The sequence below is a fragment of the Podarcis erhardii genome, assembly GCF_964252035.2.
Source record: "Podarcis erhardii genome assembly, chromosome: 2".
NCBI lineage: Eukaryota > Metazoa > Chordata > Lepidosauria > Squamata > Lacertidae > Podarcis > Podarcis erhardii.
Window position 1 is genome coordinate 106,582,960 of NC_138498.1, and position 24,932 is coordinate 106,607,891.

The 24,932-nt window shown below is 47.4% G+C and overlaps 1 protein-coding gene and 1 long non-coding RNA gene across 4 annotated transcripts in view; one reads left to right on the forward strand and one right to left on the reverse strand.

The window, feature by feature from the left end:
• LOC309337428 overlaps positions 1–24,932 on the forward strand; it is a 303,990-nt gene that overhangs the window by 68,386 nt on the left and 210,672 nt on the right. The window lies entirely within an intron of this gene.
• The window catches only part of LOC309337001 (G-protein coupled receptor 22-like), a 41,918-nt gene continuing 26,580 nt past the window's right edge, over positions 9,595–24,932 (reverse strand). For 2 of the 3 annotated variants that reach the window (XR_014154090.1, XR_014154091.1), the window contains exons 2-3: positions 11,995–13,972; positions 9,595–11,962 (exon numbers count right to left, since the gene is read on the reverse strand). Coding sequence is in view for 1 of the 3 variants with exons in the window: in XM_081853600.1 (XP_081709726.1) it covers positions 12,607–13,899 (1,293 nt within the window). In the remaining 2 variants the exon portion in view is untranslated. Of the gene's footprint in view, positions 13,973–24,932 lie in introns of all 3 variants that reach the window. The other variant, XM_081853600.1, reaches the window with a different exon arrangement.

Sequence of the window (24,932 nt, forward strand, 5' to 3'; positions counted from 1 at the left end):
CAAAGGTGAGAGTTGTTTCCTAGTTCTGCTGGATCTCTCAGTGGCCTTTGATACAATCGACCATAACATCCTTCTGGACCGTCTAGAGGGGCTGGGAGCTGGGGCCACTGTTATACAGTGGTTTCGCTCCTTCCTCCTGGGCCGTGTTCAGAAAGTGGTGGTGGGGGATGAGTGTTCAGACCCCTGGGCCCTCACTTGTGGGGTGCCTCAGGGTTCCGTCCACTCCCCCATGCTTTTTAACATCTATATGAAGCCGCTGGGAGAGATCATCAGGGGGTTTGGACTGGGTGTCCATCAATATGCAGATGATACCCAGCTCTACCTCTCTTTCAAATCAGAACCAGTGAAGGCGGTGAAGGTCCTGTGTGAGTGCCTGGAGGCGGTTGGAGGATGGATGGCGGCTAATGGATTGAGGTTGAATCCTGACAAGACAGAAGTACTGTTTTTGGGGGACAGGGGGCGGGCTGGTGTGGAGGACTCCCTGGTCCTGAATAGGGTAACTGTGCCCCTGAAGGACCAGGTGCGCAGCCTGGGAGTCATTTTGGACTCACAGCTGTCCATGGAGGCGCAGGTCAATTCTGTATCCAGGGCAGCTGTCTACCAACTCCACCTGGTACGCAGGCTGAGACCCTACCTGCCCGCGGACTGTCTCGCCAGAGTGGTGCATGCTCTAGTTATCTCCCGCTTGGACTACTGCAATGCACTCTACGTGGGGCTACCTTTGAAGGTGACTCGGAAACTACAACTAATCCAGAATGCGGCAGCTAGACTGGTGACTGGGGGCGGCCGCCGAGACCACATAACACTGGTCTTGAAAGACCTACATTGGCTCCCAGTACGTTTCCGAGCACAATTCAAAGTGCTGGTGTTGACCTTTAAAGCCCTAAACAGCCTCGGGCCAGTATACCTGAAGGAGCGTCTCCACCCCCATCGTTCTGCCCGGACGCTGAGGTCCAGCGCCGAGGGCCTTCTGGCGGTTCCCTCATTGCGAGAAGCAAAGCTACAGGGAACCAGGCAGAGGGTCTTCTCGGTAGTGGCGCCCGCCCTGTGGAACACCCTCCCATCAGATGTCAAAGCGATAAATAACTACCTGACATTCAGAAGACATCTTAAGGCAGCACTGTTCCGGGAAGTTTTTAATCTGTGATATTTTAGTGTATTTTTGGTTTTTATGGAAGGCGCCCAGAGTGGCTGGGGCAACCCAGCCAGATGGGCGGGGTACAAATAAATTATTATTATTATTATTATTATTATTATTATTATTATTATTATTAAAAATAAGCAAAAGGGTTAAAAACCATTTGTACTTTGCTCCTTTAACATCGTGTTCATCTCTCTCTCCCTCTTCCGCTCCCCACTTGTTTGATTTTGCTTAACATTTAATCCGAACTATTCAAAACCTTGCTCGTGGCTTTGTGACATTTTGATTATTCCCTTTAAAGATATAACCTTATTGTGGTTTATGGATTCCCTGCCCCTACTACAACGGTCCAACATGGCGACCTGCGGTGTTTGTTTTGATGTGCACGGACAGTTATTTTTAGCTTTGTTGCTTCACATGCTTCAGATATTTGAGTTGTTTTGTTTCCTTCTGCTTGCACTGCCACCGCCAAGAGGTCAAGGGTGTCAGCAGTGGACGCCCTCCCTGGCGAGCCTTTGGGTTATGGGCTTCCTGTTGCTATTTCTCTTTTGTTTCAAGGAACACTTGGAGGAAATGCCTTTTGCGAAAGGAGACCAAATCACACTGCCAGAAGGGAAATTCCTTAGGGGGTGGCAACACATAACTCCCCCTGCTGGCTGAGCTAGTAAACACCCCACCAAACCATCCACAGAGGATAATTTTGAGGTGATAATCTGGGTCATTGCTCCTCTTCACCCTCTAAGTCCTTCCTCCCTTCAGCAGTTCTTTGATGTGAAGATTTTAGGATTTTGGCTGCAGTCCAAGCACACACTTGCTTGGAAGCAAGCTGCAGTGAACTCAGTGGAACTTACTGCCATGCAGCTATAAACAGAACCGGGCTGCGTGTTTGTGAGGTGAATTAACTAATTTCTCAGGCTCCCAGTGATAATCAAAACAGCAATTGCAAAAGCAGACTGCCAAAGTTTGAAGGAGAAAGCTACTTAAGGTCAGTTTCACCAGGTTTGACATTCCAGCTTAGCTATTCCTGCTTGCAGCTTCTTCACCAGTTCCATGTTAGATCTTTCCATGTGACTACAGTACAGTACTTTGGTGTGCTACAGCTCCTAACTCTGTGGGCAGAAGTGGGCATGATGAAAGGTGGGGAGACAATCAAGCAGCACATCTTAGCAGAGGCTCATTCCTGGTCTCCCTCTTTCATGGGAACAGTTATTGGAAGGGTGGTGTGGTGGACCAAACCTCCTCATGTGGACAAGGTCCTCCTTTGTATTCTTCGGCCTCTCAATGTGTTTCATCTCCAATTCTATACCTCCTTATCTTAGCAACCTTCGCCATTTCTTTTCCCCACCTCCTTTTTAAGCCCTCCTTGCTGCCCTGACTAGGAAGGAGCCTGGACTAGGAAAAGGGTGGAGAACACAGCAGAGGTTCTGGCCGAAGTTCTTGGTGCTGAGCTAGAGATGTAAGGAGCAAAGACATTTCGACATACCTAATTAAGGGATACAGAAAACTGAGTGTGAAGGGGTCAGCAAGCTTTTTCAGCAGGGGGTCGGTCCACTGTCCCTCAGACCTTGTTGGGGGCCGGACTATATTTGTTTTTTTTGGGGGAAATGAACGAATTCCTATGCCTCACAAATCACCCAGAGATGCATTTTAAATAAAAGGGCACCTTCTACTCATGTAAAAACACCAGGCAGGCCCCACAAACAACCCAGAGATGCATTTTAAATAAAAGGGCACATTCTACACTCATGTAAAAATACGCTGATTCCCGGATCATCTGTGGGCCAGATTGAGAAGGCGATTGGGCCGGATCCGGCCCCCGGGCCTTAGTCTGCCTACCCATGATGAAGAGGAACAATGCCCCAAATACCACATCCAAATTGTCCTCAGTTTGGTGGGGTGTTATTAGCTTAATCAGCAGGGGGCAGTGTGTATCGCCACCTCTAAGGAATCTCTCTTCTGGAAGCTCTTTGATAGGAATGTTTTGGGGTTTTGGCTGCAGTCCAAACAGTGCTTGCTGGGGCGTAAACTGTAGTGGTGGAACTTCCTGCCATGCAGCTATAAACAGAACTTCATATTATGGAAGAAGCCTGGTAGAGTGGAGTGTGCTCTTTAAAGTGAGGCCTGCTTCCACAGTGCAATATGAGGGAGAGGTGGTGGATGGGGTTATCTTGGCACATTAATACACTAGTCAGTCAGTTTCTAGGTTTGCAAACCAGAATCACATCAGAATCAAACCAGAATCACATCTCTCTTCATTCACACAGGGGAGAATTGCTGAGTAAATGGAACTCCACATACATCATTTAGTTGTTTGTAAGTTGCTCTGGGCAAAATAAAGCGGTCAACAGATTTAATAAATAATAAAGTAATAGGGGACGCGGGTGGCACTGTGGGTTAAACCACAGAGCCTAGGACTTGCTGATTAGAAGGTCGGCGGTTCAAATCCTCGCGACGGGGTGAGCTCCCATTGCTCGGTCCCTGCTCCTGCAAACCTAGCAGTTCGAAAGCACGTCAAAGTGGATAAATAGGTACCACTCCGGTGGGAAGGAAAACGGCATTTCCGTGTGCTGCTCTGGTTCGCCAGAAGCGGCTTAGTCATGCTGGCTGCACACCGGCTCCCTCAGCCAATAAAGTGAGATGAACGCCACAACCCCAGAGTCGGCCATGACTGGACCTAATGGTCAGGGGTCCCTTTACCTTTACGTTAAAGTAGTAATAATCACAGTGGCCAATGACATCACAGGTGGACAAAGGACAGGCATTACAGTGAGTACCAAAGCTACATTGCTATAAAGCTGTGTGAAATGTTAGACAGCTCTTCTCCTTTCCTTGGTTAGAGATGTTTTGCAGCAGAAAGGTGTTTTGTGTGTGTTTTGGGGGGAAGCACTTAACCCTTCACCTGCTGGCCACCTTTTACTCCCACCCCTGTTCCTTTTACTCCTGGTATGGTTCTGCACCTGCATTTACCTTCTGAAGATAATTATTCTTTGCCTAATCCTATGGACAGGAAAGTATGCTCAGTTTACTGCATGTATGTCTGCCTGCAATAAAGAGATTATTGGAAAGTTACCAATGCTCACACCCTAACTTTATACCAGGCAGAAGAAAATTGTTTCAAAAGTCAAAGGTATTAAATGAACGCAGGTTTTTCATTGGTTTGAAAGAAGTGCAAGAATGGATTTGTGTCGCTTGTGAATGCTCGCAATAATCAAAGCAGTTTGGAAGCAGGTTCTTCCAGGACTCGCTAGATGGCACCAGCGCTTCATCCTGGCCAAAGTACTGCTGTGTTTTCTAAGAATCAAGAGCCAATACAGTACTGCAATAGCAGCAGTCGTCATAAAAGCCTATCAATAATGCATGGAGGATGCTTTGTAATTTTTTGTGTGTGTCTGGTCATTTCATTACAAAAATATTGTGGCATTTCCTGCATGATGCAGCAAGACGCACACACCCCAGCTGAAATAAAACCACAGAATTGGACAACCTTTTTGAAATTATTTGTCATTGAAGGAGATTCTGGGTGTTTGAGCGGGAAGAAGATATTTACAGGAAATGTCACTTGATCCATGTAGCTGGAAAAGCCCTTTTACTGTTTTCCATCCAGAGTACAGCCATTCCCTCTACACACCAAGGGATTCTGTTACCGGCCTGACTGAGATCACATTGCCACTGCCAAGGTGGGGGGAAGCAGGTGGGGCATAATATGGATTTAAGGATAGCGTCAGGCCCTGCAGATCAATGTCTCAATGCAACGTCATTGCAAAATCCTCTCAGGAATCCCAAACCCATACGATCCCCACAGGATAGCTGGCGCAAGTCACAGGACATTCCTTCGTATTTGACTTCTGGACCATAGACGTTCAGCCTCTTGGTGTGTTTCATCTACAATTATGTCTCCTTATCTTAGCAATTTATCCCCCCCCCCCAAATTTTGTGACCTTGAGGAGGAAGAAGCCTGGAAGTGGAGTGGGGTGTTGCTCCCTCAGTGGGGAAAACCCCCCTGCTGGTGCTCACTGGTAGGGCAGAGGGGCTGAGACTCCAACAGTAAAGGTAAAGGGACCCCTGACCACTTGGTCCAGTCGTGGCCGACTCTGGGGTTGTGGTGCTCATCTTGCTTTATTGGCCGAGGGAGCTAGCAGACAGCTTCTGGGTCATGTGGCCAGCATGACTAAGTCGCTTCTGGCGAACCACAGCATCGCACGGAAACGCCATTTACCTTCCCGCCGGAGCAGTATCTATTTGCACTTTGACATGCTTTCGAACTGCTAGGTTGGCAGGAGCAGGGACCGAGCAACGGGAGCTCACCCCACTGCGGGGAGTTGAACAGCCGACCTTCTGATCAGCAAGTCCTAGGCTCCGTGGTTTAACCCACAGCGCCACGAGCGGCCGTACGCCATTTTCGACGGACAAATCCCGGCTACGTCTGCGAAATTCTGGACATATGGCAGCCGTCCCCCGTCCCCTCAGAGCAACAACTCTCAGAGGGGTTTAACAGTTCTGCCCTATCCCCAGGGAGCCGGGAATTGTAGCTTTGTGAGGGGAACAGGGGGGTCTTCTAGCAACACACAGCTCCCTTAAAGAAACTACAGGGTTATCTGGGAGACAGATTAAATTCATATGATACAGCTCTATATGTACGACACAGATGGGGCCTAAATGTGTCTGACCTGCTTTTTAACCTCGAAGCACTGGTCCCTTCCTCTCACAAGCAAGAAGGCAGGCTACAGCTACGCAGTGGCATGAGGAAAGCTTTCTGCACAACCTCAGAGAAGCATGTCGTTCCCTTTCTTCCTTTCCATCCTTCCAGGGCTGAGTCTGAGCACAGGAAATAGGTTCCCCTCGCTGCAGGAGCAGGGTAATAACTATTTCACTTACAGCTAGGCGTTAAAGCACAAAGGCAGAAGGGTTATTTTCCTGTGCAGAGGATATTAGAATTGAAGAGAAGGAGAGTGGAGTGCTTTTGAATGGTATAACACAGACTCCTTATCCCAACAATGCTTACAAGTTTCCAAGGGCAGCATAGTGTATGTGGGAGAAGCATTTGTGGAATTGCAAGCTTTGGGGGGAAGCATTTGTGAAATTGCATGCATTTGTGGAATCTGGGCTCCATGGAAGGCATTGTATGGAGACCAGGCACCAGGGAACTGTGTGGAGAGCTGTACAGGAGGGCTTGTGGGGAATTTAGAGAGAGGTGTCATGGGAGACCGTAAATTACAATGTGACCTTACTGCAGCAGCACTTGGTACAGGTAGCACATTGCAACAAACGTGAAGTGCATTCAGTGAGAGGGAGAGATGGTGTTTGACATCAGCAGCAAATTTCAAAACATTGTAGTTGTGGTGGGGCCAACTGAAAAGGTTGAATTTCCCTGAATAGATTGCTTTCTAGCTGAGGAATGCCCATACTGATCAGCACTGAGCACCCACTCTAGCATTTACAATCTAGGCAGAATGTACAAGGCAGGAATATTCTGCAGGGAAAAAGCTGGGTGCGTTTTTGGTGAGCAATGTGTCCTTGCTGAGAATCCGAAATGAAATCAGCCACAAGCAATTCTTTAAGGATCAAACGCAGTTGGAATTTTAAAAAAACCGACTTTGAGACGCATACCCTTGATCTCTTATCGCCCTCTCAAGGCTCATGAAAAATTGACTAGGTGAAGAATCATCACAGTACAGGGAAGCTAACCAGTGTCACGCAGCTAGGAAGTGAGGCTTTTCCTCCTCCGAAAATGTATTAAGCCCCTCTGTCTTCTGTCCCTGGCTTTGGCTACGTAAATTAACTTCGGCTGACATTGTGAAGCAGTAATTGCAAATATGTTTGTTAAAAGCTTGCAGCCACATCAAGGACAACTAGACCGCACGTCTGCATAATTTGCAGCCACAGCTCTGATATGGCAGGAAACGTCAAGGTAAATCTCATGCATCTTAAATCGAATGCAGAATGGCACAGGGCAAACTAGTGCCAACATTGTTCTAGATAACCTGCATGGCGCCACAGAGCAGCCATACTGGCCTGCAGTGCAGAGCCTAGGGCTTGCTGCAGGGAAGATGGATCAGATCATAGAACTGTAGAGTTGGGAGGAACCCCGAGGAGGGTCATCTAGTCCAACCCCCTGCTGTGCAGGAATCTCAACTAGATCTCACATGACAGATGGCGATTCAACCTCTGCTTTTAAAAACCCAAGGAAGGGAGAGTCCACCACCTCTCATGGGAGCCTGTTCCACTGTCAAACAGCTCTTACAGTCAGAAAGTTCTTTGTGACTTTGTCAGAATCTCCCTTCTTGTAATTGAATCCATTGGTTTGGGTCCTAGCATCTGGAGCAGGAGAAAACAAGCTTGTTCCATCTTCCAGGCGACAGCTCTTTAATTTGAAGATGTCTACCATATCTCTTCCGAGTCTTCTCTTTACCAGACTAAACATACCATATTCTCTCAACCATTCCTCATAAGGTTTGCCCTCTCACACTGGTTTCCAGATGCACACAGCAGAGCTGCCAGTGTAGAATTATTCTTCAGATCTGCGTCTGCACAACTACAGAGTTCTGGTTATGAAAAGCTGCAACCCTTAAGACAGCATGTAAAGGGGTGGGCCATAGTTAGAAATATATGTCTGTAGTGAATGGGCTTTGGTAACTGCCCAAAGCTTTCTAAAGAATGGAATAGGAATGTAATCGACCAAATATCTGCTCCTAAGAATAGCACCAACTCAGTAGTCTACCATGTGATTTGCATGTCCAGGGCCCCAACTTAAATTTGCCAACTCTCCAGTTACAGAATTGCAGGCAACTAAAGTTTGGAAAGGCCCCAAGACCTCGAAATGTTGTCAGTCATGGTGGCCAATGCTTGTATACTTGGATCAGTGATCTGATTTCATGTAAGCAGACCCGCATATAATTATTATATCACATATAAAAAACCATTGGCTTTGTTTGCATGTAATGGTAAACCATGGTTAAAGACTTACTGGGATTAAGACTGCCCGATCCTAATAAATCATAGTTTATTGTTTGGTGGAACATTGCATAAATGAAGGGTGTTATTGGGCAGAGGGGAACCTCCTATTTAATACTACTGCTCATTTTGATACCTGCCCTGCCACCAGAAGAGAGAAATAACAATGCTCAATTCTAAAAGATATTTCAGCTTTTGCAGTGACTAGGTTTTGCTCTGGAAGGGTAGGATGTGTTGTTAAGAAGCAGCAATTACCAGTAGTTGATAACAGCAATGAAAAATTGTACTTGGCTTGATGTTCAAGGTATTTCCCCCTTCTGGGTGAGACCTGAGATTTACTGCCCTTCGGCAATCCATTGAAAAGCAAAACTGAGATCTCACTAGGTGGAAGCACATTCAGAAAACACTCTCCCCATGTGAAAATGATGTCGAAGAGCCCCACTGTGCTGCCACAGCAGTTGCCTTAGCGGGAGACTGTTGGCATTTTGACAGCAGACTCTTCCAATTTTTCCTCAAAAAACTGATTGCCACCATTGACTATAATGAGCAAGTCAACTCCTCCTTGAATGCGGCTTGCTTGTGACAGGGCAGTGTCCAGCACAGAAAATAAACACCCGGTCCTTAGTGGGGGAAAACACTGCCTATGTGTTGTGCTTTTCCATTCTTCCCAACCCCCCTTTCCCCTCCACATTATTTTGCTGTAGTCCTATATCTAGATTTAGTTTTTGTATTTATGCACCTGTTCTAAAGGAGCTGGCAGGTGCCTTCCCACACTCTAAAGGAGTGACTCTATAATTACGAAGTGCCAAATAGGGATCTTCTCCCACTGTACATTTTTAAAGCAAACAACTGTTCTCACCATACATCAACCTAACGTTCTGACATTTGTACAACTCAGGTTTGATGTCACGTAAGAAAGCAACAATACTATTGCAAAGATCAGTCACCCCTCCCCATTTATTTATTTATTTATATGAACCACAGCCGGTATGTGGTCACAGACTGTGGCTGCTCTTTACATCTCATGATTCCTTTGTTGGAGTGGGGCCCATTTTATGCGGACCCCAGCCCAATTTCAAAAAGCTTTCTGTAAGGGATTAGTTCTGACCTCTGGCAAGAGCTGTTCGGCAGCCCACTGGGCAGAAGGAGGGAAAGGGGCGCTATAAAGAGGTAGAAAAGAGTGGCAAGGAGAGAGGACAAAAGAGGGTGACATTGCCCAGTCTTGGCTCTGATGTTGCAGAACTACAACTCTAATCAACCCTAGCAAGCAGGGCCAATGGCCAGGAATGGTGCAAGTTGTAGTTCAGAAACATTCAGAGGACCAAAGGTTCCCTGCTCCTGCCTCAACCCACAGCAGGAAAAAAGGTTACTCATTTGTATTTTGGATTGCATCAGGGCAGCTTGAGGCTAAAGATCAGAGCAAGTGAATGAGACAGACGCAAAGTGGCAAAACGTCAAGCCAAGTCTTTTAACCCAGATGAAATAAAGCAGCCTGAAAGAGGTTTAGACTCAAGAGGTTTACTATTCTCCAAGGCAAAGTTCTTCTATAATGGGGGAAAGCCACCATGAATTCCCTACTTACACGCCTTTGGCAGATAGCACAGTCCAGAGGAAGAACCACACTCAGAAAGGCTTCGGTGTATCAGTAGGACATCACAGGAAAATATGGATGTGAGGCGTTTGGTAATTGTTTCTGCTCTCCCTTCCAGTGAGACTACCTCTGGGAAAATACGAGCACAATCTATTACCACTGAGATGATCCCATTCTGCCGGGATGAATCTGCGACTTCTAGCTTTATCTAAAAGGGGCAGTGGGTTGTTCATGTGATGCCAACTGGTTCTATCCTCTGGGAACCCCCCCGCGATTTCTGACACATTTCACACACAACTCACCAGCTCTTTTATTGCCTTCAACTGTGGCCATGTTACAGCTTCCAGAATATGACACCTATGGCTAGATTACACCGATACACAAGAGACGAGACAGTCGTGTGAAATCCGCCTTCAGACTCCTGGCAGGAAGAAGCTGGGCACCCAAATGTTACTTCCAACAGGTCCCCCCCTTCCTTTTTCTTTTGCCACGTGGGATGAATGAAGAAGACGTAGCAAGTCTTTTGTCGATAACTGTGCTGGCGGTTGGCATGGAGGAAGGATGCAACAGGGCCAGTTTGTGTGACTGTCTGCCTGGCTCTGTGGATACCAGGGAAGGGCTGTGGCTTTGCATGCAGAATATCCCAGGTTTAGTCTCTGGTTAGGGCTAGGGAAAACCCTGGTCTGAAGCTTTGAGGTGCTGCTGCCAATAGGTGCCAATCCTCGTCTGCAATAGACCAACAGTCTTATGGTGTATATTCTTGTATTGCAGTAAGTCTAGGTAAAGGACCAGTCTAATGCCAAGTTTTTAAGAAGCTCGGAAATAAGGAACTATAATGAGCTGCCGTTGACCCGTTAAGGAAAAAAAAAGTCCTTCTAGAGGCTCTCGCCAGCTTCGTGATCTATTCAGCATTTGCCACGCGCCCACACACTTTTGAGGGGCACTTCTCTGCTCCTCCCGCCATTGGGTGCTGATGAGCCAGAGGATTCTGGGCCTATTCTAAGGGAGAGTGTGGGAGAGAACTGACTGCCTAGTGGCTGACCATATGCTCCTCATGCATTTCTGGGAAGCAGCAAGGAGCGGAATTGTAGCTGGTAGCCTGGGGGCTTTCTTCTCCTTCCCTTCTGACAACCTTCAACGTAACAGCGGCAAGGAAATGATCTCTTGCGAGTGGCTGGGCAGGTGTATGCCTGTATCTTGGGCAGTGCTGCAACTTTCGTTAGTGCCTAACAGAAGTAAGCTCTACCAGGTCCAGTGGGACTTGCACCCAGCTCAGCTCCCCTAGTACACAAATAGCACCCTTGGACAGCTCTTTCACTGCCTGCTCCATAAAGGCCAATCCCAAGCCTTGGCACCTTCCATTTGGCATACCGTCTCCCCCACTCCCCTCTGTTCCCCCAGAGGCACAGTATGAAAGGGCTGGGTCCAACTCTGCTGTTGATGTATGCCTAGGTCCTCTTTCCAGACCATGTTACTTAGGGGATACAGGCTGCAAGGAGGGCGGGGCCAGAGCTCGGTACCAGAGCACCTGCTCTGCACGCAGAAAATGCCCAGTTCTAATCCTGATGTATCTCCCAGTATGGCTGGGAATATCCCCTGCCTGAGACCCTGGACTGCCAGTCAGACAATACTGAGCTAGATGGAACCCAATGGTGTGGGCTTGGTATAAGGCAGCTATTGATGTCTGGCCTCTTTTTAAATGAGACATCCGGGGTTGCTTGGGGCATGTCTACACCTACAGTCCCTGTTCCTCTGATTGGAGCGGTCCATTTCCCCCTCCCCTTTCCCCCCCAAAAGCTGTTGCTGTTTGGTACAGTAGTGAACCTTCAAATCCAGAACTGCAGCTGCACTTAGCATCTGATGCTGAGAGTCAGTGGCCACCAGCGATGGCAGAGGCAAGGAAATCAGCGTCTGCAGTACTGAAGCCTTAAAAAAAAAAACCAAGTAGGTTGTTGGGAAACTGGTCCCAATATGGAAGTGGTGTGTGGGTGCAGAGCCTAACATAAACCTTTGCAGAAAGGTATGTTTGCCAGGCTCCAGCCATTGTACTGAGAGATCTACAACTGCACATAAACCCACCCCCAAACCATATCATGCTCTGGAGACGGCAGGAGCCTGGGATGATGCAACAGAACAGCGTGTCACTTGCCTAATCTAAGGGGTTCTGGAGAGGAAAGCACAGCAAAACAGTGGGGCCGAGAGCTATGCGAGGCTCACCCCTTCCCCAAACCTGCATTTCCCCCGCAGCCACAAAATGCTTTCTTAGACCTCTTCCTCCACTTCCATCAGCGGGCAGAGAACTTGTTCTAGCCTTCCCGGACTTAGCCAGCAATAAAGAGAAATATGTGTTAGCTGATTAGGCCCATGGGGAAGCTCACTTGCTCACTGCCATGTGGGCTCAACGACCCTATATGCAGGGGACCTCACCCGAGTGGATGTCTTTAGCACAACTCTTGGCACCGATATAAACATTAAATAGGAGTAGTAGTAGTGATCATCATATTGGGTCTCAGTGTGGTGAATCGGCCGGTGCTGTGAGTGGGAAGGCTCGAGCCTTCGTCTTTTACCTCAGAAAGTCGGTTGGTTTCAGGGCTGGCAACGGGAAGGCCTTGCACTCTGGGCGCAGGGCCTTTTGTGAGGGATCAGTATCGCACCCTACCCAGAAACCCTTGGGGTTTCGGCAAGGCGCCGATGGCTGACCCTCGCTGCTTCGTTAAGACATTGGCTCACCCCCACTTCTCTCATTTGGTGGCTTTGGGCAGAGGGGTTAGCACCGGTGTTGTAGTTTCTGGCGGCCTCTGTGCCTCCCTCCCCTTTCAGTGTTTGGCACTCGCCGCTCACCAGCTTGGGCGAGGCGGAAGATTCGTACGCCCACCCCCAAACTCTGCTGAACCTCCATTTTGAGGGCTCGGCCCCCTACGCCTCACTCCTTAGCGGCCTCAGTCAGGCAGCGCTCGGCTCCGTCACTACTCCGCAGCCGACCCTTGCAGCTTTTGCGGGGCGGCTCCACCCAGGAGTTGTGGATGACGGTGCCGCCGGGCGCGGGGTCCACCTGCAGAGCCGACACCACTCGCTTCTTCAGCTTGCTGCGCAGCACGTTCCGCAGCTTCTGGCGGGTGAAGGCGTAGAGGAGCGGGTGGAAGATGGTAGTGCCGTAGGCCATGGCCAGGAAGCAGACGCGCAGCTTGCCCATCAGGGGGCTGGGTCCCAGGCACAGGATCAGCAGGTTGGCAACAGACAGCGGCGCCCAGCACAACAGGAAGGTGGAGATGATGAGCAGGGACATGCGGAAAACCCGCCGCTGGCGCTTCCTCCGGTCACGGTGGCGCTTCACCGCTCGCCGCAGGGCGATGATCACAGAGACCGAGGCTTGCACCCCCATGGGCGGTGGCGTCGGCAGCGCCGGCACGGGCTGAGAGAGCCGCTTGGCTTCCGCTCCGCCGGCCGCCACACTACCGCTTGGCTCTGCCGATTTCCGCCGCTTCCTCTTCTTGGTCTTGTGGCGCTGGCTGCGCTTGAAGGTGCTGCCGATGCTGATGTTGAGGGCCTGCAGGATCTTGGCGTAGGTCACCAGCATGACGGCCACGGCGGCGAAGAACGTGGGGATCTGGATCGCCAGGTGGTAGGAGGTGCCAAGTTCGGCGTGGAACTCCTCGGGCCCGACGCAGAGCACGGTGCGGTTCTGCCACGTGCTGGCGTGGCCCAGCTCGCCCTCGAGGAAGGGTATGAAGAAGACAGCCAGGGACAGCACCCAGACACCAGTCAGGAGAAGGATGGCGCGGCCAGGGGTCAGCACACGCTGCGCCGGCCGCACCGAGATGTCGTAGCGGTCCAGGCTGATCACCAGCACGTTGGTGGCCGTGGCAATGCTGCTGAAGGTGATGCACGCCTCGTGGAAGCAGCAAAGCAGTGTGGCGGCCCGGTCGGGGGGCACCAGGACCACCACCATGGTAAGTGGGGCGCACACCACGCATATGAGCACGTCCAGCACGTGCAAGTTCATGGTCACCATGTTGCTGACAGAGTCCACCAGGCCAGCCTGCAGGCAATACAGCACCAAGACGGTCAAGTTGCTGCTGACTCCCAGTACAATTTCCAACATGAGGAAGCCCGTCAGTGAGACCTGGAAGCCCAGCGGGTAGGGCAGCGTCCAGCTGGGGTCAGGGGTCACCCCGTCCGTCGTCTCCAGGATAGTGTCGAACATGGGAGTCTCCATGGCTGAGAGGGCATGGAGGTGTGGGCATAGTCTGTGGAATGAATGGGCTTGGGGTTGCAGGCAGCTCTCTCACCTGTGGGGAGAGAGAGGTACCATCAAGTATCATCAAAGCAACAAGATGAACCTTTGCATTGACAGCAGCAGCCTGGGACAGTGTTTACACCTGGGGCTAACTAGAACCCTGAGGAGTCTTCCTCATTGGCATCCCATCCATCACCTAGGCCAGCCTTCCCACAGCCTAGTGGGCTGGGGAAGGCTGCGGTTCACTGAGGAGGATGAGAATTGTAGTCCCAATAATATCTGGAGGGCACCCAGTTTCGGAAGGCTGGCCTAGGTGATGGGAAGGTGGAATGAAATAGGCACCCTAGCTTAACCCCAATAGGCAGAATGGGTTTTGTTTTGCTCCCCCCCCCCCAAAGCAACGACAGGGACATCTTACCACAAGTTACAGATAGGTAGCCGTGTTGGTCTGCCATAGTCAAAACAAAACAAATTCCTTCCAGTAGCACCTTATCTGAAGAAGTGTGTTATCTTATCTGAAGAAGTGTGCATGCACGCGAAAGCTCATACCAAGAACTGACTTAGTGGATCTTACCACAAGGTGAAAGATCTCTGCACCACCACCATGGAGTGAAACAGATATGCAATCTGTGCATTAACTTCACTGAAAATTTCATGCCTTTCCTCTGCCATGCAGTAATCGCTGGCATCCCCCCCCCTTTAATGGATGAGGTTTCCCTGTCACTCAAGCTCACTATCCAAGTAAGGAACAGTTAAGAGAGCATTGATAAGAGATGCAGAGCCATTGTGTATTCCCCTCACCCCTGAGCAGCTGAAGTTTTCAAAAGTGCTTATCTCTACATTATTCTAACACGTCCTCCGTGATCATGAGAGCAAAGATTTCCAGGAATTGAAATTCTGTACGCACCTACCCACCATAATAAACCCCGAAGGGGTACTTGGAAGCAGGCATGAAAGACAGAAAAGACAGTCGCCTGCAGGAAAACGAGTGGATTTGTGGATTCAGAGACATTGAATTGTGCAGGGAGGAAACTGTCCGCTATGGGATTCTAGCAGTGACTGAACTTAACATGGGCATTCTCCAAGCCCCCTCCCTTCCAAGCCCCCACAAATAAGGAAAGCATTAGCACAGGTGGAGAAGACTCCAGACTCTGCTTTCCCCAAGAGCTAAATAACTAATCTGCCTCCTGGCCAAACTACACATTTTTAGGTATGTAATCCCCAACTGCTGTTCCTTCCAAGGCAGAGGAATGGGCAATTTTCAGTGGTAAAGTGAAGGAGGAAGGCTGTATTTAACCCTTCCCCACCTGATCATTTCCCCCTGTAAACCGCCCCCCTTCACTTGCTCCAACTCTGGAAGCCAGATGTGTTTGCCTCTGCAAACAGAAGTCAAGAATATCTTATGATGGAGAAAAGCTGCTCACAGCAGAAAAATTGGTGAGAGAAGGGTTAAGCACCCTCTGCCTGCCACTTATTTGCTGAAAACCACCTCCCTCTGAAGCTGCTTTTTCCTAGAAGGGTTAATATACGTACGTTTGCCGCTACTGTGAGCTTAGCCCCTAGAAAACACAAGGAAAAATAAAAGAAAGAGAAACTGCTGGATAAACTACCTATACGATGTTACTCGGGGGGGGGGGGGAGATCCACTTCCAGAATGAAATACACAAAATCTGGACACAAACGGATTCATATTTTATTGTAACATATTGTGTGACTATCGACCGGTGCCGTTCCAGAAGGGGGAGGAAAACGAAAAGCACAACACAAGGCAAAAATTAGCACAAACTGAGGGAGATGCCAACCAACACCAGCTCCTTCTGGCAGTTTAGAATGAGCCAGAGCCAAATTATCCCAATCAAAATTCAGCAATTGAGAAAGAAGACTGCGGGGTTTTAATGCCATGTGAGCCTCCATGTAGGTTTTGGACAAAAAGGTAGGGTGAAGAAATACATGCAGAGGATAAACAAATACATATAAGATTTCTCCAAGAAGTCGTAACAGGCTAGAGAAGTTTGTATGTAAGAGCGTACCATTTCTTTGTTTGATATGCCTCAGTCAGGCATCTCTAAAATCAACTAGATATGACATTTTGATCGCAAAAAGTTCGTGGAGTTGAATGGCACTTACTCAGGTAAGTTGTACTTGGAAATTAATGGGCCTAACTTCATTAATTTCAGTGGGTCTACTCTACCAACTGTCATTTTTTATTTTGTGATATTATTAATTAATTAAATTTATACACCGCCCTATACTTGGGGGTCTCAGGGCAGTTCACGGAATAAAATCAAGATATAAAACCACAAAATACATAATAAAAATAGAAACAACAATCCAATAGCGCCCCGCCCCTGCCAAAACCACATTTTAAAAGGGCATAGGATGTAAATCAGATCAACCAAAGGCCTGGTTAAAAAGGAATGTTTTTGCTTGGCGCCTAAAGGTGTATAATGAAGGCGCCAGGCGAACTTCCCTGGGGAGAGCATTCCACAGACAGGGAGCCACTGCAGAGAAGGCCCCGTTCTCGTCTTGCCACCCTCTGGACCTCTCAGGGTCCGGCTAAGTTCATATTGAAAGAGGCGATCCTTGAGGTATTGCGGTCCTGAGCTGCTTCATGCCTGCTTCCAAGTACCCCTTCAGGGATTATTTTACTATTTCTATTGCACTTGTGGCACTTATTTTAGGCCCTTGATAATCTTTGTGGATTGTGGAATATTCCTGTGGTGGTTTTTTTTATAATTGTTTTTATGTTGCTTAATCTAACCTTAATATAACCTACTGTTTGAAATGCAGACAGGTGGGGGGGGTGTGCAAAGTGAGTAGAAATACGCCTGTGAAAGCATATAATGAACGCACTTGCATTTTAGGCTGCGTATAATGGTTGCATAATAGGTGGTGAACCACCCTGCAATTGATTTGTGTGCAAAGGGAGGCCTTGAAATATTGTAAATAATAAATACCAGCAGCCCTGTGATCCCATGTCTGAGCTGAAGCATGGTTTCCTTGGATGAATCTCGGCTGGAACAGACTGGTTATCCAAGAACAGAGAAGACTTCACCTGAGGAAACCTTGGCATTGCACAGATTTGCTGCAATGGTAGCAGCAGCAGCAGCAGCAGCAACTCCCCCTCCTCAAAGTCTACTCTGGAATCTGTTAATCACATTTTAATTCACAACAGCTAAACGCACGGTATTTCTCGCCTGTAAAGAATGTAACCGATTGCATCCGTATGGTATAGTTGCTTACCAACAAAATGTGTACAAAAAAACACACACGACTGCTTGCTTCACCAATTTTAAGCCTTTGGGGAAACTTTTTGGACTAAGGTTTTAAAACGTTAGAGGAATGAGCCTCTTTCCCAAAATTAAGTCCTCTGGTTTGGTCAATAAACAAACCGAAGTCCTCTTACCCTCGAAAGGAGAAATGCAGCGCTGCCTGCTTTTGAACGTCATGCTGGGAAAGTTGTCCCTCTCTCTTGACAATGCTCGGACTCAGGATCACAAAAAACCCAACTGATAGGCAGGGGATTAAGGGCAGACAAAATGGAGTGCGTCTTCTCACAGCACATAATCAATTCAGGGAATTCACTCCACAAGATGTGGCAGCCACTAGGTTAGACTTAAGACGGCTTTAAAAAGTGATAAGGCCATACTAATTGAGGATGTGCCTATCCATGGCTATTTGCTGTGGTGGCCCTTTTGAAGCCCTCATGTGCTGTGATAGGAATTTCAGAGGCAGGATATCAGTATTTATAACAGTTGCTGGATGTGTGTGTGTGTGTGTAATTATGCCTTAATTTGAAGGTCTTCTGTTCATCAACATTAAAAAAAAAAGTATTTCTGTATTTATAACAGTTGCTGTGTGTGTGTGTGTGTGGAATTATGCCTTAATTCGAAGGTCTTCTGCTCATCAACATAAAAAAAAGAGAGAACTGTCTTAAGCTTATTACGTGTTTTTGAAGGATTGTGTTATTTTATCGATTTTATGTAAACCACCCTGTGGCTTTTACAAAGGGTGGTTTATAAATCATCTAAATAATAATAATACGAATAGATCGGATAAATATTGCAAAAAGATTTGCATATTAAATCATATATACATGATTAAAAAGGAGGCTGATGTAACTTGCACCCAGTGCTTTCCAGCTTGTACATCATTGGCCTGCAGGCCTTTCCTCACAAACGGCTCCAGGAAAATGCCTCATATTATGTTTCATGGCATAGTTACACCATCATCCTCCTAAGATGAACTACAGCGAAACTTCCATGTTCTGTAATACTAGCGCCCTACGGGTCCTAAACAAAAAGCCTTTTAAAGAAGGGAGGACTTGTGAGTCTGGAACAGATCCTTAAGGTGAAAGGGGAGTCAGTAGCCTCATGTCAGAGCTGAATTGCAGCTATCAGTTATATACCGTAAGAGCCCATTTTCCACTGGAAAGTACTCTTCCTTTGCAACTCGCCTCCGACTGTTTTACTCCCAACAGTTATGGGACCCCATTAGGGAAAAAGCAGGTGGGTGGGTGGACAGATTCAGAGATAAACGGGTTACGCACTCTCCTTCCGTCTTACAAAGTGCCCCTTCAGAAGGCTGCTCTATGGTTGAGAAAAGGCCTTCAGGCTAATGTCATATACTGTACAAGGTGAAATCTGAATCCCAGTCTAGTCATGGTTCGTGATTCCCAAACCAATCTGCCAATCTGGTTTTTATAATACGCTGTCAGTGAACGGATGGAAGGGGAACTAGTGGCAAACCCCACCCCCTTTAAATTGCCACACCAACATAAAAACAGGTTAAACTATTCCAGTTTTGATGAGTTTTCAGAGTAAAGATGGACACAACATTGGAATTATGATGGTGATTGGTTAAATACCGTATTTTTTGCTCTATAAGACTCACTTTTTCCCTCCTAAAAAGTAAGGGGAAATGTGTGTGCGTCTTATGGAGCAGGCTGTGCAGCTATCCCAGAAGCCAGAACAACAAGAGGGATCGCTGCTTTCACTCCGTAGCAATCCCTCTTGCTGTTCTGGCTTCTGGGATTCAGAATATTTTTTTTCTTTTTTTCCTCCTCCAAAAACTAGGTGCGTCTTATGGTCTGGTGCGTCTTATAGAGCGAAAAATACGGTACCCTGAGAACACACCTTCGTTTTAGCATCGTAGAATGCGTTCAGAAAAACAAACTGATTTTGTAAGTTTCTGGCATTTCCAGGGAAACTTATTCATGGTGGGTTTAACTGGCTAGTGCCTGCAACATCATCAACCTATTCCCCCAGAAATCATTCTTACAGCATTTATGCAGCTGATTTTGAAATATTTGTGAGGGGATGCTTTGTTTTGGTAAAGTGAGATGTGAATGTTTGTTTGTTTGTTAACTATTTTTAAAAGATGAAACAGACCTTTCTTTCTGAAACATGAAGGGTGATGCTGGGAGCTGACCCAGCATATGTCTTGCAAATATTATGTACACTATAAGGAAACTGAAGCCACAGTGAATAAAACCACAGTGACTTTTTAAAGAACGTTACATCTGTCTTTTCATTCTAAATTTCTTTCAGCTAGGAAAAGAAAACGTCATCTTTTCTACATAATAGAATGTTAAGAACACCAGGAGACTGCAAGTCACAAAGAACAAGCTGTATGTTACCTTCCCTACAGAGAGAATGAGAGTCTGAAAATGTTCAGTTATATATACCTGGGACTAATTATAAATGGGTTGGGAAACTTCAGAGGAGCCATCAGTGCATCAGAGGAGAAAGCTCTCAATGTTCTACACATTGAAGAAGCTACTAATTAGGCACCACCACCACCACTAACCCCCTCTAAAATTAATGCTGGAGCTTATCCAAATCCTTATACTTCAGGGGAGTGGAATCTGAAGAACAAACATGCCAAGCGACCAGGTTAGCTGAAACAAAATCCCCACAGATTAGGCTGCTGTCAGAAGTTCAGCAATCAGCATTCCCTGTATGTCAAAAATGGGGGCAAGAAAGCTGCGGTATTTTCCTCATTGTTAATGTGACCCACCCGGAACTTGATGATCAAACTGTTAGGATTCTTCCTCCGTGTTTGCAGTCATGGTGTATGTTTTCATTCCATAGTGTGGGAAGTGACAGAGACAGGATGTTTGTGTTACTGTGTTCCGTGAAGTGGGACTATTGTCCTTTGTTCTTTATCTCTTTGGAGTCTGATGAGAAAGAGGAAGGAGCTAAAGCAGAATGCTCCGAGTGTATTACAGTCATACCTCTGGTTGTGAATGTGATCTGTGCGGGAGGCACGTTCGCAACCCGCAGCATTCGCAGTCTGAAGTGCCGTGTCTGCGCACGTGCGTGACGCGATTCGGCACTTCTGTGCATGATGTCATTTTGTGCTTCTGCGCATGTGCCGAAACCCAGAAGTAACCCGTTCCAGTACTTCCGGGTTCGGCACAGTCCACAACCCGAAAACGCACAACCCACAGTGTTCGTAACCTGAGGTATGACTGTATATGTAAAGAAATGTAGATTAGCCAAAATGCTGTGCTACTGAGTTCTGTTAAGCAAATTGCAAATACTCTACAGGCTCCCTAAGTGTGCTGATGCTTCTTGGTATCAGTCGCTGTGAAGTTCAGGCTGAAGAAAGCTTTTGAAGCTCCCAACCGACCGAACAGGAGGGAGAGAACATGCCAGTCGGGCATGTGTCTCTGCCAGGGTCCTACACGAGAGTAGGACAATCCTAACACAAACTGCTTGCCAATCCTCACATGATAAAGTTGTTCTGGGTGCTATCTTTCTTTGAGCTTCCACTGCGGTATCTGTGTTAGGGCCTTGTAACTTGAGATACTGCAGCTTTGGAACAGCTTCCATAAAAGTTTTCCACTGAGCCCTCACTCTCTAGCTACATTTAGATAAAAGCCAATCTATTTGTGCAACCTCTTAATATCTAAGGCGGTTACTATTCTCCTGCTGTCGTTTGCTCCAGTTCAGGCATTCTGTTTTAGTAATTGTTTTTATGGTTCAATTGTTCATTGCCTTCTATATATAAACAGAATAAGCCAATTTAAACATCCTCTTCCATTTTATGTTGCGATTCCTTCTTTTAACAGCCCATGGAAGTGTTCCTGGTACCATCATTTATCACTTATATACAGCATTTTGCCGCCTCGATTTGTAAAGTGGTTCGCTATATGTGTATTATCATTCTTTGTTCCCAATTTACACAGGGGGAACTGGGACGGGAAGTGGTTTCCCAAAGGTAACAAATATGCCTGTGGCAGGGAAGGGACCTCAAATTCCAGTCCAACTCTGCTCATTAGCACACACTGGCTGGCTGGCAGTCCCCAAGGAAGGCAAAAAAGTTGTAGAATCCAATAAAAAGGTCTTTCTGGGCATCTTGATATCAGATTCTCGGCAGATGGCCCCGAAAAGTCATTTTGAAACTCTGCCTCTGAATGGTGGTAAGGCTTTTGTTTTTCAGGAATGGATGATATGGATCGATTTATATCCTACATACACATACACAAACACAAACACCTACACTAGCCAATCTAAGAAAATCTGTGAAAAGCAAGTCAGCATACACAGCTTTAAAACTAATCATAAATCAAAATGTTTTCAAGCAGCGCTTAAAAGCGCAGAGAAATTCCCCCTGAGGAGGAAATTCCTGAGAAGAAGAAGAGTTTGGATTTGATATCCCGCCTTTCACTCTCTTTAAGGAGTCTCAAAGCGGCTAACATTCTCCTTTCCCTTCCTCCCCCAAAACAAACAGTCTGTGAGGTGAGTGGGGCTGAGAGACTTCAGAGAAGTGTGACTGGCCCAAGGTCACCCAGCAGCTGCATGTGGAGGAGCGGAGATGCAAACCCGGTTCACCAGATTACAAGACTACTGCTCTTAACCACTACACCACACTGGCTCTCTGAGAGAGTTGCTGCTGCGGAAAAGGCTTCTCTCTGGTATTCACCAAGTGAGCATGATTTGAAGCAGGTGTGGGAAACCTTTGCTGCTCCAAATGTTGCTGAACTACAACTCCCATGAGCCCCAGCAAGCATGGCCAATGGCCAGATTTAGTTGTAGCGGGATTTATAAACCACAACCTTAAGGCAATTTACACATGAGATAATTCAAAACAGTTAAAAAAAAGAACAACACAGGCAAAATACCCAAATACATTTAAAACAAGATTAAATCCCTACGGCTGAGTCAGACCATCCAGCTCAGTATTGGCAGCAGCTCTCCAGGGTTTCAGGCACAGGTGTTTGTAGAAGATTGTGGAATTGTAAAGCTGGAAGGGACCACAAGGATCAGCTAGTCCAACCCCTTGCAATGCAGGAATCTTTTGCCCAACCTGGGGCTCAAACCCACAACCCTAAGATTAAAGAGTCTCATGCTCTACCAACTGAATGATCCTGGGGCCAGTGTTTCCCCAGCCTTTCTGGGCTTTTATGTATTATTCTTATTGTTTCTATTTTGTATATTGTAAGGTAAAGGACCCCTAGATGGTTAAGTCCAGTCAAACTTGACTATGGGGTGCGGCGCTCATCTTACTTTTCAGGCTGAGGGAGCCGGTGTTTGTCTACAGACAGCTTTCCAGGTCATGTGGCCTGCATAACTAAACTGCTTCTGGCACAATGGGACACCGTGACGAGTGCCAGAGCGCACGGAAATGCTGTTTACCTTCCCATCTCAGGGGTACCTATTTATCTATTTGCACTGGTGTGCTTTCAAACTGCTAGGTTGGCAGGAGCTGGGACAGAGCAACGGGAGCTCACCCCATCGCAGGGATTCAAACCACCAACCTTCCAATCAGCAAGCCCAAGAGGCTCAGTGGTTTAGACCACAGCGCCACCCGCTACCTATATTGTAAGATGCTCTGAGCGCTAGTTTGTGTGTGTGTGGAAAGACACTGAAGAAATTACAGCTTCATGTAACCTAATCTTCCAACAGGCAGCGGTACGAACTCTCTCCTCACAATTTAGGGTCCTCAAAGAAGGTTTGTGCTTGTATATTCAGAATGACCTTCGACCCAGCGGGCTGCATGCTCACTCAGCTCAGTTCTACTAGCAGACTGGATTGCTCCAGCTCTTTAAAGCCATGTGGATATGGAACCTCCCCCAGTCTGAGGGCCGCATTCTTTTCTGGGCAACCTTCCAAGGGCCACATGGCAGTGGAGGATGGGGCCAGAAGCAAAAGCAGAACAACAAATGTAAAATTGGAGCTCAACAATAAGCCATAGGTCTCTGGTTGGCCACTTTGAGAAGATGCTGAGCTAGAGGCGCCAATGGTCTGATCCAGCAGGCTGTTCTTAACATTCTTAGGAAGCAAGTCCAGTGAGGGCTGTGCGGTCTGGGGAGAGCTTCAAGGGCCAGAGAGGCTTGCATTTGGCTCCCGGGACTGAGGCTGCCTTGCCTTAAGGGAGGAATAAGGCTGGGAGGTTTTACAGAGGCTCAGCATCAAGTTCCATATCATGGGGGAAATGAAAGGGGTCGGTGTGTCTCATGATCCCTGCAGAAATCCGATGAAGGTTCAACATGGCACAGGTATCACGAGAGTTGACACGATGGCCAAGTGTGAACTGCGCTCACTTGTACCAGCTTTGAGACCCAAATGTAGCTGGTGGCAACCTGATTTGCTGCAGTGGGAAGGAAGATGTCGGACACAGCATATACTAAATATTATGCTGTTTTGCGTGTCTTTATAGCTGCAATGGTTTTATTTGTTTTTATAATTTTATATTCCATTGCTGTATCTTGCCCAGAGACCTTGTGATGAAGGGCAGGTGAGACATCTAATAAAAAAACAAGGGGGGGGGACACTTTCCAACTGTAACGTTCTCTTAAACTGAAGCCTTCAAGATTCCTGGCGTGTGTGTGTCCTGTCCCCCCCACCCGCCATGCACAAGATAATTAAAAGCAAAATAATAATAATAATAATAATAATAATAATAATAATAATAATTATAATAATTTATTATTTGTACCCCGCCCATCTGGCTGGGTTTCCCCAGCCACTCTGGGCGGCTTCCAACAGAGATGAAAATACACTAAAATGTCACATATTAAAAACTTCCCTGAACAGGGCTGCCTTCAGATGTCTTCTGAATGTCAGGTAGTTGTTTATCGCTTTGACATCTGATGGGAGGGCATTCCACAGGGCGGGCGCCACTACCGAGAAGGCCCTCTGCCTGGTTCCCTGTAACTTAGCCTCTCGCAGTGAGGGAACCGCCAGAAGGCCCTCGGAGCTGGACCTCAGTGTCCGGGCAGAACGATGGGGGAGGAGACGCTCCTTCGGATATACTGGACCGAGGCCATTTAGGGCTTTAAAGGTCAGCACCAACACTTTGAATTGTGCTCGGAAACGTACTGGGAGCCAATGTAGGTCTTTCAAGACCGGTGTTATATGGTCTCGGCGGCCGCTCCCAGTCACCAGTCTAGCTGCTGCATTCTGGATTAGTTGTAGTTTCCGGGTCACCTTCAAAGGTAGCCCCACGTAGAGCGCATTGCAGTAGTCCAAGCGGGAGATAACCAGAGCATGTACCACTCTGGCGAGACAGTCTGCAGGCAGATAGTGCTAGTGCTAATCAAAACACAATCCACTCATATATACATTTAATCCCCACTGGGCGCCAAGCAACTCCCAGTGACTCAAGAAGCAAAACAAGCCAGCAATCAAATCTCGAAAACGCTCAAATCACGAGGCTGCCAATTAAAATGACAACTTCTGAATTATCGGGGGGGGGGGGGAGAACGAATCAAAGCTACTGTCAGTTTTATGTGCTGCAATAAAACGGCACAGAACTGCTACGGTAGAAAACGGCTCTGCTATAGTGAAATATGTGGAACTTAAGGCAAGCTCACACCTAGTAATAACTGAGCATGTATAAATGCGGGAGAGTGGGAAGGAGAGAGAACGCCAGGCACAAATCATGTCCTCGAATCTCTGATTATGCTGTCTGATTGCATGAAGTTACCAGAATTCCCCACTGCCCCTTCATTTGCAGGATAGAAACAAAATTCAGGACTGGGGTGTTATTAAATGGAAGAAACA